Raw genomic sequence first — 20,554 nt, forward strand, 5'->3', positions numbered from 1 at the left:
TTCTAAAACAGCAAGCGGCGATGCTGGGCAGAATAATCTCATATAGAGTTACTGAAATACGTAACAAGAACTTTGGTGACCATCTTGGAAAACTTGATCCACGCTCAAATGCTTTCTGGAAGATTGCTAAAGTCTGCAAGACGAAACCCAAACCAGTCCCCCCCTGTGTAGTTAATGGGCAAACGCTTATATCATCTGCTGAAAAAACCGACTCACTCGCGAAGCAATTCGCCATCGCACATCACATCGGTGAAAACATCAACAGCCGACATGAACCATTGGTCTCATCCACAGTTCTTGATCTCGATCAGCCTATGGGATCCACCCCATCCGTAACCAGAACAACAGTCAATGAAATTAAATTTGCGTGTAAAAGCCTAATAAACATGAAAGCACCAGGTTTTGATTCCATATTTAACATCCTTCTTAAGCGGCTTCACACCCGCGCAATCGAGCTACTGGCTAATGTGTTCACGAAATGCATGGAACTTGGCTACTTTCCAGACTGTTGGAAATGCGCAAAGGTTATACCCGTCCTTAAACCTGGAAAAGATCCGACATTACCAGAGAGCTACAGGCCCATTAGCTTGCTGGCAGCTTTAAGCAAACTCTTTGAGAGAATTATTTATTGGCGGCTAAAAGATGCAATTGAAGAGTTATGCATCCTTCCGCCTGAACAATTCGGGTTCCGATCAGGACATTCTACAATTCATCAGTTAATACGTCTACGAAACACCATAACAAACAACAAGAGAGACTCAAGATCCACGGCCGTCATCTTGTTGGATTTTGAAAAAGCTTTTGACAATGTCTGGCATGATGGCTTGCTCTATAAAATGGTCAACATGAGACTTCCATCTTACATTATCAAAACTGTTCAGAGCTATCTATCGCAAAGGACTTTCCGAGTCACCTTAGGGAAACAAACCTCTGGTATTACCAGCGTCCCAGCTGGAGTCCCCCAAGGGAGCATCTTGGCTCCCATTCTATTCACCATTTATCTTTTGGACCTACCATCTCTCCCACATTTCTGCAATCTGTTTCTTTTTGCGGATGACACTGCCATTGCAGTCAAAGGCAGAACCATATTAGAACTCAAAAATAGAGCACAGAAATGTATAAATATCATATTCCAATACATTCAGGATTGGAAATTAAAGCTAAATGAAAGTAAAACTCAAGCCATTATCTTTCCACACAAAATGCGGTCCACACTCCTGAGACCAACAGGTCATATGGTTTAAATAGGAGACACTCCTATTAGATGGACAAAGACAGTCAATTACCTAGGAATAATGTTTGATCATAAGCTACTCTTTCGCGACCATGTTCAAAATTTAATAACAAAAAACACCATCTTTGTTAGAAAACTCTATCCATTGATCAACCGAAGATCCAAACTCTCCCAGGATAACAAAATTGCAATTTACAAATGCATCATCTTACCAGCTATTACATATGCAATCCCGGTCTGGAAAGACTGTGCTAAAACCTACCTTAAAAAACTTCAATCAAGCCTTAACAAAATACTACGAATGATCCTTAATGAAACGTACGGCATCAGGACAACACATCTTCATAACAAAGCCAACACAATTACCCTTGAAGAAATAGCCTTTCAAAATAGTATTCGTATACAAACTAACAGTCGTTTGTCAGATCATACTTTGATTAGAACTCTTACTTACTTACTTATCCGGCACTACAACCGCTTTGCGGTCTTGGCCTGCCTCAGGAGTGTCCGAAACCGCTCACGGTCTCGCGCCTTCGTCTGCCAGTCCGTTATCCCGGCCTTAATGGCGGACGCCTCCACGCCATCTTGCCACCTCAATTTGGGCCTACCACGCCTCCTCTGTCCTTGTGGATTAGAATTAGAACTCTATTTGAATAAAAATTAGGACTGATATAGGTATAGGTTAATTAGGTTAGTTCATTTACTTTAAGTTATCTTTCAATCAACTGAATTCTTTATCACATTCTCCAAAATACAACTGCCTATAGAGCAAATAGAAGACAGCGCTGAAAAACAAAAATGTTGTATCTCGCGAAAACTGTACTCATTCAAACCGTGAAAAAGAAAATAAATAAAGAAAACATTTAACAACAACAAAAGCACGTTCCGCGCTTCACGGAAACCACAGGCAGAACCAAATTCCTTGTCAGGGAAAAGCACCAGTGAATCGCACTAAACCACTATAAAAAACAGCTTCGATCAGAAGCGACAGCGTGTGTGTGTGTGTGTGTGTGTGTGTGTGTGTGTGTGTGTGTGTGTGTGTGTGTGTGTGTGTGTGTGTGTGTGTGTGTGTGTGTGTGTGTGTGTGTGTGTGTGTGTGTGTGTGTGTGTGTGTGTGTGTGTGTGTGTGTGTGTGTGTGTGTGTGTGTGTGTGTGTGTGTGTGTGTGTGTGTGTGTGTGTGTGTGTGTGTGTGTGTGTGTGTGTGTGTGTGTGTGTGTGTGTGTGTGTGTGTGTGTGTGTGTGTGTGTGGTGATCGTTGCCGCAACAAGCGTGCTTTAGAATTCAACGCGTTTAGGAGGGGGGTATAATCGCTTGGCTCATTGAAAATACTGGCAATATTGGCGCGAAGAAAACGCAACATTGCGGATTGTATGGAAAATGTTGCGCATTCAATCCGATTGCTATTGATTGATCCGATTGCTATTGTTAAAACAATAAAATGTATCTAAAAAGATTAACTACTAACTAACTAAGTAACACCAATAAACTAAATAAAAATCATCCAAGCATCCGCTGTTAAGTAACGCTGATCGGCCTTTACTAGAGTTTGATGAAAGAGATTTGTGCATTCCATAGCCTCACTCAGCAGACCGGTCGTTCGTAATGGGCGTTTCCAACTGCACCCTCTTCCTTTCCCTCCGCTGTGGCACTCCACCACGTGGAAGAGGCAATTGGAGTCCGCATTACTACTACGGTACGGGGCTCCTTTCCCTCATTTCCATACTTTCCCACCTTTCCCACCCTCCTTTTCCTCTTTTCCATCCCTTCCCTCCTTCACTCCTACTCCTCCCTCCTTCCCCTCCCTTCTGTCCCTTCTTTCCTTCCCTCCTTCCCCTCCTTTCCCTCCTACCTTTCCCTCCTTCCCTTCCCTCCTTTCCCTCCCTCCTTCCACTCCTTTACCTTCATCCCTTCGCTCCTCTCCCTCCTTTTCCTCCTTTCCGTCCTTTCCTCTCGTTCCTTCCTTACTACCCTCCTTTCCCTCCCACCTTTCCATCCTTTCCCTCCCTCCTTTCGCTCGTTCCCTTCCCTCCTCTCCCTCCCTCCATTCCCTCCTTTCCCTCCATCCTTTCCCTCCTTCCCTTCCCTTCTTTGATTTCAGCAGGTCCTTGCATGACAGTCTAAGAGCGTCGCGTTTATAACACCCGGTGTGACAGATCGACCTGAATAATAATCTGTGGATGATATTTAATTTCATCCGTCCACTTATTTAAAGCATTTGTTTTACTGCCATATACATTCCAATTGAGTTTAGAATACCAGCATACTTCTTTTGAAAAGTCGCAATCGATTCTTGACTAGCATCCTCCAGTTTTGATTACGAGCAATGGGTTAATTGATTTCAGCAGACCGGTTGATGGCGCCGAGTGACCAGATTGGTTTTAGAGGTAGGAACTCTAAAGCAAATATCAAGGTCTGTTGAAATACCAGGTCACATAGTAACCCCGTTTTCACAGCTAAGTTGAAGAAGAATCAGCTAAGAAAAGTGACGTCTGGATCACCACGTGTATGTACAAGGGATGTGATTGTATGTGTGTGACGATAGTTTCCAATGTTTACAATCTGAATGATGCGAAACAACAAGAAGGAAATTGAGTTAACATTTTCCGTAAATTTAATATAAAATCATTGTTCAGTGATCTTGTGAATCTTATGTTCGTGGCTCATTTTATCATCTGGAAAGTGGTAAAGATACGTGGTCATATGTGATATGATATTTGATAAACTCAGTTCCTTGTGATATGTTAGTCTATAATAATATAAACATCATCTCATACTATATTTTAGGTGCCTCCTATACTAGACCGTATATATCAAACCCAAGTCGATGAAATTGAATAAAACGCGCCAACAGTGAGTTTGGTCACGCGTTCTTATTATATGTAGCCATTTGGTTGTGGTTTTCGTGTCGTATAGTGGCATATGATTCTCGTACACATGGTGGAAGCAAAATCACTTGTTATGATTCTATTATTCGGCGCTTCCAGATTCCATCCATCCAGATCCAGAAAAAAATTACAGAACCAACGTGATTTAGTTTTTGAGCTAGCGTTATATACAATTCAGGAAGTGATGTTTTCGACGTACGGTATGACATTTGGTTTTACGATTGTATTCATTTTACTAAATTTATTTTGTCTTTAAGGGTCCGAACTACTCAATCCTGATATGGGTGTTATAAGCGAATTACACTACTCTTACAAGCTGAACCAAACATATTTTATAAACATTATTCGTGTGACTTAATGCAAAAATAGAACAGCTACAGTTAGTGAGTGAAACGATATCGCTATCAACAGTTTAATCATCTCTTAAAATATTTAAAAGAAAATTCTACATCACAGTTCATGTATTCTACGCTTAATGTACGCATTACTAAAGAATGTATATAGATTAATTAGATAATATTAAACATGTTGAAAAATTGGTTGCACAGCTTTGATATGTAGAGAAATTTAAGGCTAATTGTTATTATTAGCTTCATCGTTGCTGCTGTCTTTTTTGTGTTATCGCGGAGTGAAACCTTCACAAGGCACCCACGACTTCCAAACCAACCGTCCATGTCGTGGGTAGTGTGGGATTCATTGATCGTAATCCATCTGTATTACAGATTAGCTTACGATCAATGCGACCGCACTAAAACACTCCGCGTACCTTTTATCTTCTTTTAGGCGTTTGTGTGATGGCCCAGCTTGATCCTTAGTATGTCTTCCACGCTGATATCTAGAAAAGAAAAGAAAAAAAGGATAAAAAGAAGACAAAAAGAAGCTGGCTGACATCCGGGATAAGTTGCTCCGTCACGGTTGAGGCTTCTGGTTATCCATCACTCATCATTAGGTTCATTTTAAATCGTTTTTCGGTTGCTAGTTTCAGTGGACTTTCCTCATTATTTTCGTTAGATGAGAAGGATATATGTTTTTGGATACTTGTGGGATATTCTTTTCTATACACCTGTTCGACAGATTTAGCGTCATTAGATTGGTCTGACGTTAAGACTTTCCAGTTGCCTGGAATGCCTGCCCCCCTCCTGGTTGGCCATGTACCATCATCCGCCCAAGAGGTTGGGACTGGGCCCGTGTACCCAAGCTTGGATATACGATGATACATGTTACCACTGCACGAAAAGGACGTCGCAGGATAAGAGTAGAGTAAGAGGGCCTATATTAACCTTCAAGGAGGTGTCGGATCTTACCCCATTTGTAGATCATTTGGTGGTATAAGGCGTTTAGTTTACTATCCTTATCATCTTTTTTATTCCTTTAGGATCTTGCTGTTGCGATTTTCTTTTGCGGCTAGTTGTGCCATTAGCTTCAAAGCTGGCTTTCATGTTCAAATATCGCATGCTAAATATCACTCTCTGTTTTGCGAATAATATAACTATCGCTGAGGGTAATTCAACTTGTTTCTGTATATTAAACGCTAATCTCCGTACGATTGATGTTTTCTTATTAAATTTACCATTCTTGTGTAATTTTTGGAATATTTTTTTCCATTTTCTTTCCAATGTTCATAAACTCTTCACTGGGTTTGTGTAGTCCACCCAGCGACAAATGGTCCACAAATGTTGGTGGTTGGCAATAGCTATGCTCATTAAAAAATTTAAATGTTTGTATTCCTAGGTTTAAGCTGAGATACTTTTCCCCCATAATGTATTGCAATCCATCTTCTTCTTGTTCTGTCATTATTAAAGGATTACTGCTCGCCGCTGCTGCTATTTCGGCTCCTGAAAACACCGTTGCAGCTATATATTCCTCCGGCTCTTCATTTAAATTACTTTCTTCAACGTTAGGTTCCACTGTCGTCAAATATTCATGCCTTAGGATTATTTGAGAATATTTTTCCAATGTTGACGGCGCTGGCATTGGAATTTTTATATAATTTCCGAGATATCCAAACGCTCGTTTGGAAAATTATCTTACTGTGAAAGCCTTGCTTATTTCTTCCGTTGTCCATCTGACTCGCTTCTTTCTCTTCGTTATTAAATCGATTTGATTGCTAGTTAATGTATCTCCTAGCACCTTTTTCATTTCAGGAACAAAATCTTCTTTTTGTATGCTAGAACTTTTTACGACTATAAGATCGTTTTCCAAGCACGTGTTTTGTTTCTTGAGAGCTGTATTTTCTGTTACAGCGGAATCCAGATGCTCCTTTAGAATCTGTTGTGATCATAGCAACCTCGATAGTTAGAATATGCGCCTACAACTTGGTTTAGAGCCAGCCGAGATTGAGGAGGAGTGTTGTGATGATAGTAACCTCGCTAGTTTAAACGAAGTGTAGTAGGCTTTATTGAAATAGAGAATAAATCCGTCTGCTTTTTCCTTTCGTACGAACAAGAAGTTCCAACAGAATCAAGTTAGCATCTTTAATTTTTTTTTGCTTCATCCAATCGAGCTGTTAGAATACATATTTGTAGCTCTATCTGTTTGATGGTTTTGTCTTTCTGGTCACAGTTTTTACATTCGTTTTCATTATTATTGTACAGCACACGTCGAAGTTCCTCAATCATAAGCTGTTCATTATTCTCATTATTATTATTTGCGTCGTTTGAAGTTTGTAATATTGATGGAATAGCTTTTAAAAAGAGTCCCAATGTACAAAACACATAATTAATAATCATCCAAATTTCAAATAGTAAGGCAGAACCTCACATTTCACATGACAGATAGCTATTCGCTCAGATAGATCATGCGATTAATTTAATGACACGACCCGGAGCAGGTACGTGCGTAGCGGAATTGTTTCCCACCCAATCCAATCCGTGGGTGCAACGCGTTCGAGTGGACCAGAATCTCTCTTCTTCTCTTCTTTAGGCTCAACAACGGTTGTCGGTCAAGGCCTGCCTGTAACACTTGTGGACTTGGCTTTCAGTGACTAATTGATTTTTTCCCCTAGCAGGACAGTCAGTCCTACGTATGGCGGCACGATCCATTTGGGGCTTGAACCCATGACGGGCATCCAAACTCACTTCATTAACTTCATCACTTCATCAATCATTTATGCCAACGGGCTTATGTTTCCTTACACCTACCGCAATTGCTACACCTACTGAATTTACTTGTACCTTACTGGTTGTCCCCAATGATTCCGAGTTGCTTACGGATGGCTCCGACTCAGAAGGTGTGGGTCGATCCGCATAAACTTAAACGATAGTAATTATACTATGATAGAAAAGTTTTAATGCCCGTCATGGGTTTATGTCTCGAATGGACCGTGCCTTCATACGTAGGATTGACTATCCTGATATGTTAACAATAAGTCACTGAAAGCCAAGCTCACTTGACCCACAGCGGTTGTTGTGCCAAAAAAGAAGAAGGACCGTTTGAATGTAAATCAAATCACTTGCCGCCTTTACAGGAAAAAAAAATCTCAAAACCTCTCAACAAAATCGTGTGTATCCCATCTCTTTACTTTAGTAACGACACAAAATTAATTTAAAAATTTAAATTAAAAACTTCACGCGTTCCTTCTGAATAAAAAAAAACTTCACGCGTTACTCTGCGTGTAGAACTGTGATAAAAAGGATAAATTATGTGTATCTGTCGTTACGTGTCCTTAGTTACCGTTACGTGTGCTTGCTCGTTCGCTCAACACAACAGCATCTACACGCTACACCAGATGAATCTGCATGACGCACACGATGCATCCGGTCATAGAAACATGACTTCGGTGCTGCCAGCCAGCCAGCGAGCTGAGTAATTGGTGCTCTTAGGAATAGTTAAGAAAAAATATGCACTGCGCGAACTGAACGGATCCTGGGAAACCAAGGGGATACACACTAAAATCGCACCAATCTTTATCCACAACTTCGCTCACTATGAAATAATCATTTTGATATGTTTCCCGCTTAAATTTCCTTGAGAAACTTTACTGCACGACACTCAGTGGCGGATTAAGGGTATCAGGGGCCTTAGGCGGTAAGACGAGTTGAGGCCCCCTGTAAATGCTAAATGATGGGGAAGGGGGGTTTGTACTGGCACTGAACTTGCTGTTGGGAGATTGAACAGTAAACTTGAAATGGCCCCCTCGACGGCATTTCTACGATCATCTGTCACAGGCTAAGACAATTTCTGGCAGGGGGGGAGGGGGGCAATCATTCGCCAACCTCGGGGCCCCAAACGTCCATCCTTCCATGGACCTTTGTCGCTAGTACTATGTCCATACGGCGTACTATAGACTAGCGATCTACGGGGCCCCAGGCGTCCGCCTAGTCTGCTTACCGTTAAATCCACCACTGAGGACACTTAAATATTTTCAGCAATCCTGATTTCGTATTACAGATGAAATGAAGTTTATGTTTAAATACTACACGGGATGTATGTAATATTGCTAAACTCTACTATAATAACAATATAAATATTCATTTACTTACCGCCATAGTTGAGCTTCCGCAATTATCCATTTTTGGGAGCATGATGCAGCTGGTAGTCCTCTAGCTGAAAATAAGAAGAGCAAATAACAGAACAATTAGTAGGTGCCCAATCCTCACCACGATTGCAAAATTTCTTCCAGACACTGCGCAACACAGTTTCTTTTGGAAATTTATGAAATGCCGTATTTGTTCCCAGTTGTTTCACTTTGCAACGGTTGTTGCTACAACAAAACACAGAACACGAGATCGACATGATGAAAAAAAGATTCCTGAATAGGATGAATGGATAAAAATCACTTTTAGGCAGAGAAGTATCCCATGCTGCGATTTGGTTATGCTATGCATGAACAAAAGTGTGATGAAATGAAAATAAACCGCCAAAAGAGATTACTGAGAATTTTTGAACCATCGAAACGTAAACAAGACACCAATACATGTACAAGAGGAATTCTTGCCGTCAAAATCGGTGCCTAAGATGGTAGCTGCCAAACGGGCTAATATGTGACCTGATAGCTCAACAGACCTTGGCAAATACGGTATTTTTCTATATAACAGTCTGAGAGCGTCGCGTTTATAACACCCAGTGTGACAAATAGACTTGAATAATAATCTGTGGATAATATTTAATTTCATCCGTCCACTAGTTCCTCCTTTCCCTCCTTCCCGTCCCATCATTCCCACCTTTCCCTCCCTCCTTTCCCTCCTACCCTCCTACCCTTCCTCCTTCCTTTCCTTCCTTCCCTCCTTTCCCTCATTTACCTCCTTTCCCTATTTTCCCTCCATTCTCTATTTTCCCTCCTTTCAATCCTTTCCCTCCCTCCTTTCCCTCCTTCCCTTGCCTTCTTTGATTCCAGAAGGTCCCTGCATGACAGTCTAAGAGCGTCGCGTTTATAACACCCGGTGTGACAGATCGACCTGAATAATAATCTGTGGATAATATTTAATTTCATCCGTCCACTAATTTAAAGCATCGATCGATCGCAATCGATTCTTGACTAGCATCCTCCATTTTTGATTACGAGCAATGGATTATTGACTATGAGCAATTGCTTTCAGCAAGCCGGTTGCTGGCGCGGAGTGACCAGATTGTTTTAAGAGGTTATCGCTAGGAACTTTAAAGCAAATACTGTATTTTTCTATATGACAGTCTAAGAGCGTCGCGTTTGTAACACCCGGTGTGATAGATAGATTTGAAAACTAATCGGTGATACTTTTTAATTTCATCCATCCACTAGTTTAAAGCATTTGTTTTACTGCTATACTTCATCCACGAAATAAAAGATATTTTATCTGATAGGTTTGATTCTTGTTATTTCGAATCGATAAAAATCCATAAAATGTAGCTAAAAAGATTAACTACTAACTAACTAAGTAACAAAAATCAACTTAATAAAAATCATCCAAGCATCCGCTGTAAAGTAACGCTGATCAGCCTTTACTAGAATTTTATAAAAGAGATTTGTGCATTCCATAGCCTCATTCAGTAGACCCGTCGTTCGTAATGGGCGTCTCCAACTGCACTCTCTTCCCTTCCCTCCGCTGTGGCGCTCCACCGTGTGGAAGAGGCAATTGGAGTAGTGATGTGCTGTATGGAGCGCACCCACGATTCCGATCCGACTCCGACTATTGTTAGTTCGATTCCGACTCCGGCAAAATGGAACCACTAGATCCGCCCGGAATCGGAGTCGTTCGGAGTCGTCCAGAGTCCACGACTCCGAACGACTCCGAACGACTCCAAAGGACTCCGAACGACTCCGAACGACTCCGACTCCGGGCGACTCCGGGTGACTCCGGACGACTCCGACTCCGGGCGACTCCAGGCGACTCCGGGCGACTCCGCACAACTCCGGACGACTTCGGATATTGCAGCGCGGACCTACCCTCCGGAGTCGATTCCGATTTTATGGGAGTCGGATCGGAGTCGACTCTGGATTTTTGCCAACTTTATCCATCACTACAACAGTATGGAAGCTGAGTTGCGCGCAAGGATGCTGGCTGCCAACCGGTCATTCTACAGCCTGAAAAAGCAGTTTACCTCAAAGAACCTGTCGCGACGGACGAAGCTTGGACTATATAGTACCTATATAGTACCAGTACTCACATACGCCTCTGAGACATGGACACTGTCCAAATCTGACGAAACCCTCTTAGCCGCGTTCGAGAGGAAGATGCTCAGAAGGATACTTGGCCCCGTATGTGTGGAAGGACAATGGAGGAGCCGCTATAATGACGAGCTATACGAGATGTACGGCGACCTCACTGTCGTACAGCGTATCAAGCTCGCCAGGCTCCGGTGGGCTGGCCATCTTGTACGCATGGAAACGGACGACCCAGCCCGTAAAGTCTTTTTAGGCCGTCCACAAGGACAGAGGAGGCGTGGTAGGCCCAAATTGAGGTGGCAAGATGGCGTGGAGGCGTCCGCCATTAAGGCCGGAATAACGGACTGGCAGACGAAGGCGCGAGACCGTGAGCGGTTCCGGACAATCCTGAGGCAGGCCAAGACCGCAAAGCGGTTGTAGTGCCGGATAAGTAAGTAACCCATCACTAAATTGGAGTCCTCATTACTATAACGGTACGGGGCTCCTTTCCCTCCTTTCCATACTTTCCCGCCTTTCCCTCCCTTCTTTCCTTTCTTCCCCTCCTTTCACTCCTTCTACTTCTTTCCCTGCTTCCCCACCATCCTTTTCCTCCTTTCCCTTCCCTCCTACCCTTCTCTCCTTTCCCTCCTTTCAATCCATCCCTTTCCCTCCTTTCACACCTTTCCCTCCTTCTCTTCCATCTTTTCTCTTCCTCCTTTCCCTCCTTTCCCTCCATCCCTTCCCACCTTTCCCTCCTTTCCTTTCCTCCTCTCCTTCCTTTCCCATCCTCCTAACCCTCCTTTCCCTTCTTTCCCTATGTTCCCTTCTTTCCCTCCTTCCCTCCTTTCCCTCATTTTCCTCCTTCCCTACCCTGCTTTTCCTCCGTTCTTTCCCCTCCTTTTCTTCCCTCCTTTCCCTCCTACCCCTCCGTTCTTCTTTTCCCTCCTTTCGCACCTTTCCCTCCATCCCTTCTCTCCTTTCCCTCATTATCATCCTTCCTTTCCCACCCTCCTTGCCATCTTTCTTTTCCCTCCTTTCCCTTCTTCCCTTGCTTCCTTCCCCTCCTTTCCCTCTCTCCTTTCCCTCCTTTCCCTCCCTTCATTCCCTCCTTTCGTTCCTTAGAGTGACTTCTGAGGTTGTCCAAGGTGTCCCCAATATTCAAACAAACACTCTAGAATGACTTCAGAAGTGGTCCAAGGTGTCCCCAAGGTTCATACAAACACTCTAGAATGACTTCTGAATTTCTCCAAAGTGTCCCCAAGGTTCATACAAACACTCTAGAATGACTTCAGAGGTTGTCCAAGGTGTCCCCAAGGGTCATACAAACACTCTAGAACAGCGGTCGGCAAAGTCTGGCCCGCGGGCCAAATGCGGCCCGCCGCAACATTCAATCCGGCCCGCGAAAGTTTTTGACTGATTTTGAAATATGGGAAGGAACTAGTCGTATACAAATTGCTGAATATCTTTTAGAATAACATTTTATACTATCGTACTCTTTCAACTCGTACTCTTTTTTTTAATGAAAGTATTTTGGAATAACGGATCGATCTCCCGGCCCAGATAACTCAGTAATGTAGCCACTTGTACTTCTGTCTTCATTTTTAGCTTCTTTAGGAACCTCAAGAAATGAACCAAGGCTCGCAAAACGCAGACACGTTCTTATGCGACGTCAGACTTGTGTACGCAGTTCATTTATGACGCTACGAGGTGTCATTCGTTGATCGCGCACGCTTGTACGTTGGTTGGTTCACTTTTTTGGTCATCATGGTAAGAGTTCGACTTTTTAGAGGTGTCAAGATGAGGGTACTGGATACTACTGGGGTGGATACTACTATTCAAAGTGCTTACTTACTTACTTATCCGGCACTACAACCGCTTTGCGGTCTTGGCCTGCCTCAGGAGTGTCCGAAACCGCTCACGGTCTCGCGCCTTCGTCTGCCAGTCCGTTATCCCGGCCTTAATGGCGGACGCCTCCACGCCATCTTGCCACCTCAATTTGGGCCTACCACGCCTCCTCTGTCCTTGTGGACGGCCTAAAAAGATTTTACGGGCTGGGTCGTCCGTTTCCATGCGTACAAGATGGCCAGCCCACCGGAGCCTGGCGAGCTTGATACGCTGTACGACAGTGAGGTCGCCGTACATCTCGTATAGCTCGTCATTATAGCGGCTCCTCCATTGTCCTTCCACACATACGGGGCCAAGTATCCTTCTGAGCATCTTCCTCTCGAACGCGGCTAAGAGGGTTTCGTCAGATTTGGACAGTGTCCATGTCTCAGAGGCGTATGTGAGTACTGGTACTATATAGGTACTATATAGTCCCAGCTTCGTCCGTCGCGACAGGTTCTTTGAGGTAAACTGCTTTTTCAGGCTGTAGAATGACCGGTTGGCAGCCAGCATCCTTGCGCGCAACTCAGCTTCCATGCTGTTGTCGTTGCTGACCTTTGACCCAAGATAGGTGAATTGTGGGACGACTTCAAAAGTGCGTTCACCTATCTGTACGTCACACCTACGTAGATTCGGATTATTTATTGGTAGGTCCGCTGATGTTGCCACCATCAGTTTGGTCTTTGCCTCGTTTATCTGCAATCCGAGGCTCTCTGCCGCCTGCTCAATCCCTTGGTAGGCTTCTGCTACATAGGAGAGCCGCAGACCAATGATGTCTATATCATCAGCGTATGCCAGGATCTGGGTTGACTTACAGGGTTTCCCACGATTTATTGGTCGGTTCCCATCAATTTTTGGTGGGTTCCCATATTTTGTTGGTGCGTTCCCACGATTTTTCGGTCGTTTCGCAGAATTTTTTGGTCCAATTGTATTGATATCCAATCGGAAAATACCAATAAATTATGGGAACGAACCAAAAATCTATGGGATACGACCAAAAAATCGTGGGAACGCACCAAAAAATCATGGGAACTGACCAATAAATCGTGGGAAACCCTGTATAGAAGATGGTTCCCGTAGTCTCCACCCTCGAGTCGCGGATGGCCCTCTCTAGCGCCAAGTTGAATAGGAGACAGGCAAGCCCGTCCCCCTGGCGCAGACCTTTGGTGGTAGCAAAAGGTCCTGAGAGTTTTCCATCCACCCTCACCTGGCATGTGACGTTGGTCATAGTCATTCTAACTAGCCTTATCAGTTTGGCCGGGATTCCAAATGAGCTCATAGCGTCGTACAGTTTTACCCTGGCTATGCTATCGTATGCGGCTTTGATGTCTATGAAGAGATGGTATGTGTCGCTTCTGTATTCAGCCATCTTCTCCAATATCTGCCGCATGATGAAGATCTGATCAGTGGTTGATTTTCCGTTTCGGAATCCTCTTTGATAGTTTCCTACTATATCTTCGACGTGCAGGACAAGGCGATCCTGAAGGATCAGGGAGAATATTTTATAGGCGGTATTCAACACCGTAATACCCCTGTAGTTGTTGCAGTCCAACCTGTCTCCCTTCTTGTATACGGGGTAGATGATGCCGAGATTCCAATCACAAGGCATCGATTCGCTATCCCACACCTCAGTAACAATTTGATGAATCTCGTTTTCTAGTCGTGCACCTCCATTCTTGACCAGTTCAGCTGCAATTCCGTCGGTTCCGGGTGCCTTGTTATTTTTCAGCCGACGGATAGCCTTTCGTGTTTCTTCTATGCTAGGTGGCAGTAGCATGACACTATCTGCTAGTGGCGCTTCTAGCTGTTCGTTTAACTGGTCGTTGAGTAATTCATCAAAGTGTAGCGAGAGGACCTCTGGCTGGTTACTAACCAGATCTCCATCCTTGTTGCGACAGCAGGTAACCTTAGGTACCACGTTGTTTCGGTGACCTGCTATCGCTTGGTAAAACTTTCGTGTCGGTCCGTACGCCTCTCTGGTTTGCTCGAGTTCCCGCATGTTTTGCTCTTCCAAAGCATGCTTCTTAGAGCGGTGAACTCGTTTCTCTTCGCGTCTGAGCCGTGAATATTCCTCTGCGCATGCCCGCGTTCTATGCCGTTGCTGCATTGCTCGGTATGCAGTATTCTTACGTTCAGTCACTTGTCTGCATTCATCGTCGAACCAGCCAGATTTGGTGTTGCGACGACGTGGTGGGAGTATATTTCTTGCACAGTTTATTATTTTTGTTTTTAGAGCGTTCCACCTCTCGCTCGTAGTTTCATATCTGTTTTCTGGTAGTAGAGACTCGTCTAAAGCGGCTTTGAATTCCTGTTGGACAGTAATGTCCCTTAGAGAGTCCGTGTTGAGCCGAGGCTGCGTGTTTTCTCCGCCCCCATTGGTGCGGGGGCGGGCGATTCTACAACGTATCACTAAGCCAACCAAGTAGTGATCGGAATCGATATTGGCTCCTCGATAAGTTCTGACATTTAACAGGCTCGACTGTCGTCGGCGGCTTATTAACACGTGGTCGATCTGGTTGAAGGATTCGCCATCCGGGTGCACCCACGTCATTTTGTGGATGTCCCTCCGCGCAAATTTGATACTTCCTACAACCAGATTGTTCGCTGCGGCGAACTGGACCAATCTACTACCATTATCGTTACTGTGCTCATGCAGACTGTTTTCAAAGACTGGATTCAAAGTGCAATTAACGTTTTTCTAGAGCGGGTGAAGATAATCCCATGATAAACCTATGAATTTGTATATTTGTTAATGCAACCGTTATGTAATTTTAACATTGTTTCAACACGACAATAAGACTCTCGGAATGAAGGAAATCGCACACGAAATTTTATAAAGATGTGATATACTAAAGCCGCCGGTCTGGTGGTACAGTCGTCAACTCGTACGACGTAGCAACATGCCCGTCATGGGTTCAAGTTCCGAATAGACCGTGCCCCCATACGTAGGACTGACTATCCTGCTATGGTAACAATAAGTCACTGAAAGCCAAGCTCACTTCACTAGTGGGTACTGGCAGGCCTTGGCCTTGACAACAACCGCTGTTGTGCCAAAGAAGAAGAAGATATACTAAAGCCTGGTTACAATAAGTAAGGCGGATAAGTAAGGTTACAATAAATTAATTTAAAGTTTTGCATGCGACTTGTATTTGATGGGAGATCATTAGGCTTTTACCAACGCAAAACATGCAATACAAAATTTAAAATATTGTGAAACAGCTCCATACATTTTCAAGCGATAGTTTTTTTTATTTTTTTTTATTCTTTTTTCTTAATTTGACACAAATCAGTTGGTTTCCCTTTAAAGTATTTTGGGGACATTTTCGATTGTATTTGAAATCAAAAAAAAATATTTAAAAATCCCTGTTGTTTTAATGAGAACGACGATTCCACACTGTTGCTGTTAACGAGTACAACAATTATCAAAGTACTTTTTCATAAGGAATCAGTTATCAATTGATCTGACATGGCATTACATATGCATAAAGCATTTTTAAAATTACTGAGTCAACAATTGGATGATACAATTGGAGATTATTGGATGATACAATTACAAAAAAACAACAATAATATCTAAAATGTTTCTAAAACATTAAAATGTTATAATTTAAGCGCAATCATAAAAAAAACGCATTCACCAGGCCCGCGGCACTCGATCATTTACTAAAGTTGTCCCATTGCCTCAAAAGTTTGCCTACCGCTGCTCTAGACTGACTTCTGATGTTGTCATAGGTGTCCCCAAGGTTCACACAAATTTTCTATAATGACTTCCGAGGTTGTCCAAGGTGTCCCCAAGGTTCCTACAAATGCTCTATTATGATTTCAGAGGTTGTCCCAAGGTGTCCCCAAGGGTCATACAAACACTCTACAATGATTTCAGAGGATGAACAAGATGTCCCCGAGGCTCTTACAAACACTCTAGAATGACTTCAGAAGTGGTGCAAGGTGCCCCCAAGGTTCATACCGTAACATACGATTTGACACCCCTGATTATTCATGGTAGCAATATCCTCATAAGCACGTTTAGCATGAACTTAAGAGATTAAAGAATATTGTATACAAGAAATAATTGTAGCTTAGACCGAAACCATGAACTAGAGAAGGAAAGGAATAGATAGGGGAAATTCAGAAGGAATACGAGTTCACTCATAGAATACTAAGTTGACACGAACACTATGAAAGCGTTATGATTTTATTAAAGAATTGCATAATTTAGGCTTAATTTCATAAACAAATATTATACTTCCATTCTTTCTTTCTTCTTTGGCTCAACAACCGATGCCGGTCAAGGCCTACCAACCCACTTGTGGGGTTGGCTTTCAGTGACTTATTGATTTCCCCCCATAGCAGGATAGTCAGTCCTACGTATGGCGGCACGGTCTATTTGGGGCTTGAACCCATGACGGGCATGTTATTAAGTCGTACGAGTTGACGACTGTACCATGAGACCGGCTATTATACTTCCATACCTACAATTAATGTTCACATAAATAACATAATATAGTATTAGTAGTACAACGTATACTATGATAAATAAACAAGGATTCATGAAATTGCGCATTAGTCCAAAGGGACGTAGGGGAAAATTAGATGCAAGACAACTACATATACAAAAATGATGAATAGGATAAGTCGCACGATTACATTTATAAAACATAGTTTTTATTTAATAAAATACAGAATATCCCATAAATTTATAGCAAAATATTATAGGCAGATAAGCATAAGTCTTCTGCACATATGGTGCACAATTCAAAATAGGTAGCATTAGAAGTAAGGTGAGAAATAATAAGAAATTCATGCAATTGCGCAGTAGATCACGTGTAGGACTAAATTAGTATGAAAAGGACATCCGGCGATCGGAAGAGACAGACGTGCTTAAGTTAGATCACGTTAAAAATATAAAGTGCCAAGTGCTGCCCTTAAATAAAAGTAGTGCTGCCCGAAAATAAAAGTTAAAATAAAAGTTAGTGAAAGTGTTTCTCTATAATTGTTGGAAATTGAATTAAATTGAATTGTAGTTAGTTTAGAAAATTGGAATAATTGAACTTGCAAGTTTTCATGAATTGTTTCAAATGGTGAAATATTTCAATTGAACTAGATCAGTTACGGATTAGGATGAAATGAACTAGCAAATGAACTATGTAAATAAAAATGACAAGTGAATAAACAGTAGCAAATTGATTGGCGCAAAGAACACAACGGTTTATCCATTCTCTTCGGCTTTCGGCAATCCGTATTTCACAGCCAACTTTTTAGTGATAATTTATCACATTTATTGGTCCTTCGAACCGGACTGTGATTACGGATTTTCTATTCATCGCTCTGCATCAAGAGCTCGGGAATTCGCTCTGCATCAAGAGCAGCAAGTGTGCTGATTCATCGTCGTCGTTTACCGCCATCGCTAATCGCCCTGCATCAGGGGCAACGGCCAACGATCGATCGCCATCGCATTTTCAAATTTCGCGCCACGGTTCGGTTTCTCGTAACGTGAGTGTTTGTGGAAATGGATAAGAAGATAAAAGCCTTCCAACTAAAGAAAAGGATCGCAATGGAAAACGTCAGTGCTCTCGAACGGTTCCGTGAAAGCTTTTCCGGCGATGACGCCAAGCAAATCCCGGAGGCGTCAGCAGACTTGGACAGGCATAAGGACGAGTTTTTCATCGCGATAGCCAAGCTTGAAGAGCTCGACGACAGTAATGAGGCCATCGAATTGTGCATCAAAGAAAGAATCGAGATAGAAGGACGGTGCAGGAAGCTTAAATCTTTCTTTCGGGAAAATTTACGCAAGGAAGAAGTGTCGCTAAACGAAACAACAGGTTTGGCTTCGTCTACGCTCGCATTTGGTCGGCCAAACACTCCACACTTATGCCTTCCAAAGATCGAGCCGCCAACCTTCGATGGGGATCATACGAAATGGCTTTCGTTCCGCGATCGCTTCATCGCTATGATCGACGCTTCCTCTGAGCTTCCATCGATAGCAAAGCTCGAATACTTGCTATCATCATTGAAGGGAGAAGCGGCGCTTCCCTTCGAACACACTGCATTAACAGACGATAACTATTCAGTTACGTGGGCACAGCTTCTAAAACGCTATGACAATTCTCGGTTACTCGTGCGGAAATATTATCGCAAGTTGTACCATCTTCCCGCTGTACATGTAGAGTGTGTGGACAAGCTGACAAACCTAGTGGACGAATTTTTGCGATATGTGAACGGTTTTGTGAAGCTGAAGGAGCCAGTGGATTCATGGGACACGCCACTCTCAAACATGCTTCTTATGAAGCTAGACCGTGCGACACTTTTGGCATGGGAAAAACATTCAGTGCATTTCAAAAGGGACAAATATAGTGATGTGATACAATTTGTGGAAGACCGTATACAAATCCTTAAATCTACAAACAATTTCGCGAGTGAATCTGGTGAACGTTCGAGTAAGGTGGCCGGCTCCAATCGTCCTCCACAAGCACGTAGATCGATCGCAAATGTAGCATCTTCGCGGTTGACACCAACGGTTACATCAAGTTACAAGTGTCTCCTGCAGTGTGCTGATGGCCATCTTCTACGTAGCTGTCCGGTGTTCAATGGCAAGGATGTGCATCAACGTCGTGAATTTGTTTCCTCAAAGCATCTGTGCTGGAATTGTCTGGGTGATTCTCATCAGGTGAAGGCATGCAAATCGGACTATACATGTCGTATATGTCATCAGCGTCATCATACACTATTGCATGCACCCGTTCATACGCCTAACTCAACGGTCGCGATGGCTATTCAAAACAATGATGGTATGGTGTTTATGGAAACGGCTCTGCTATACATCGTTGACGGATACGGAAAGAGACATGAAGCAAGAGCACTTCTCGACTCGGGTTCTATGTCGAACTTTGTCTCTAACACGCTTGCTCGGAAGCTTCTCGGGACGACTCGCAACAAGGTCAACGTGTCCGTCGCAGGTATCGGAAATGCGTCACGGCTGATGAAAGGTTCGATCGTTGCAACCGTCGAATCGAGGACCAACACTCATGCATCTCAGCTGGAATTGCTCATCTTGGACTCTCCCTTTATGCACATACCAACGGCTCCAATTGATGCATCATCATGGGAAATGCCGAGCTTGCCGCTTGCTGACCCTTCGTTCTATGTGCCTGGCAAGATCGACATCATCATCGGTGGAGATACATACTGGGAGCTTCATTCCGGTAAAAAACGTTCCCTCGGCGAAGGGAAACCATGGCTTGTGGAGACTGCTTTCGGCTGGGTTGTCGCAGGAAATGCATCGTTAGGTGGTTCTCATGGTTCGAAGCTATGCCACCTATCTACCGACGTCACGCCTTCACTGGAATCGATAATTTAACGTTTTTGGGAGATCGAAACATTCACTGAGGATCCTATACTATCGGCGGAAGAGGATGCCTGCGAGAAGCATTTTGTTACAACCACAACCAGAGATGCATCTGGCAGGTATGTTGTATGTTTGCCACAAAGCTCTAATCCTTGTGTCGTTTTAGGATCGTCAAAGTCAATTGCTGATCGTCGACTCTTAGCCGTTGAGCGATGTTTAAAGGCTGATCCTAAACTGAAAGAGGAATACGTTAAATTCATGACAGAGTATGAGCGTCTGGGTCATATGAAACGGCTTACCGAACCGGTCGACGATTTATGCGAGCACTACTACCTATCACATCATGCGGTGATCAAAGAGACGAGCACAACTACTAAGGTGCGAGTTGTATTTGATGCATCTTGCAAAACCTCGTCAGGGTATTCATTGAACGATAAGCTAGTGGTGGAACCGGTAATCCAAGACGACCTCTTCTCAATCATCGTTCGTTTTCGATCACGTGCAATTGCGCTATCTGCCGACGTGGAAAAGATGTACCGCCAGATTCTCCATGATGAGCGAGACCATAAGTACCTCCGTATACGTTACAGGGAAGATCCGTCCGAACCAATCGAAACTTTCCAATTACTAACAGTAACATACAGCACGG

General features: G+C 43.3%; 1 protein-coding gene across 1 annotated transcript; it reads left to right on the plus strand.

The window, feature by feature from the left end:
* The first annotated feature begins 18,114 nt into the window (after nt 1-18,114).
* Nucleotides 18,115-19,917, plus strand: LOC121601341. Its single transcript, XM_041930161.1, has one exon. The coding sequence runs from the start codon at nt 18,115-18,117 to the stop codon at nt 19,915-19,917; it is 1,803 nt and encodes a 600-aa protein (XP_041786095.1).
* The last annotated feature ends 637 nt before the right edge of the window (nt 19,918-20,554 follow it).

The sequence above is a fragment of the Anopheles merus genome, unplaced genomic scaffold, assembly GCF_017562075.2.
Source record: "Anopheles merus strain MAF unplaced genomic scaffold, AmerM5.1 LNR4000071, whole genome shotgun sequence".
In the NCBI taxonomy this organism is placed as follows: Eukaryota; Metazoa; Arthropoda; class Insecta; order Diptera; family Culicidae; genus Anopheles; species Anopheles merus.

What these genes read in the sequence shown, in the direction of transcription:
- LOC121601341 (XM_041930161.1), top strand. Translation starts at nt 18,115, where the DNA reads ATGGAAAACGTCAGTGCTCTCGAACGGTTCCGTGAAAGCTTTTCCGGC.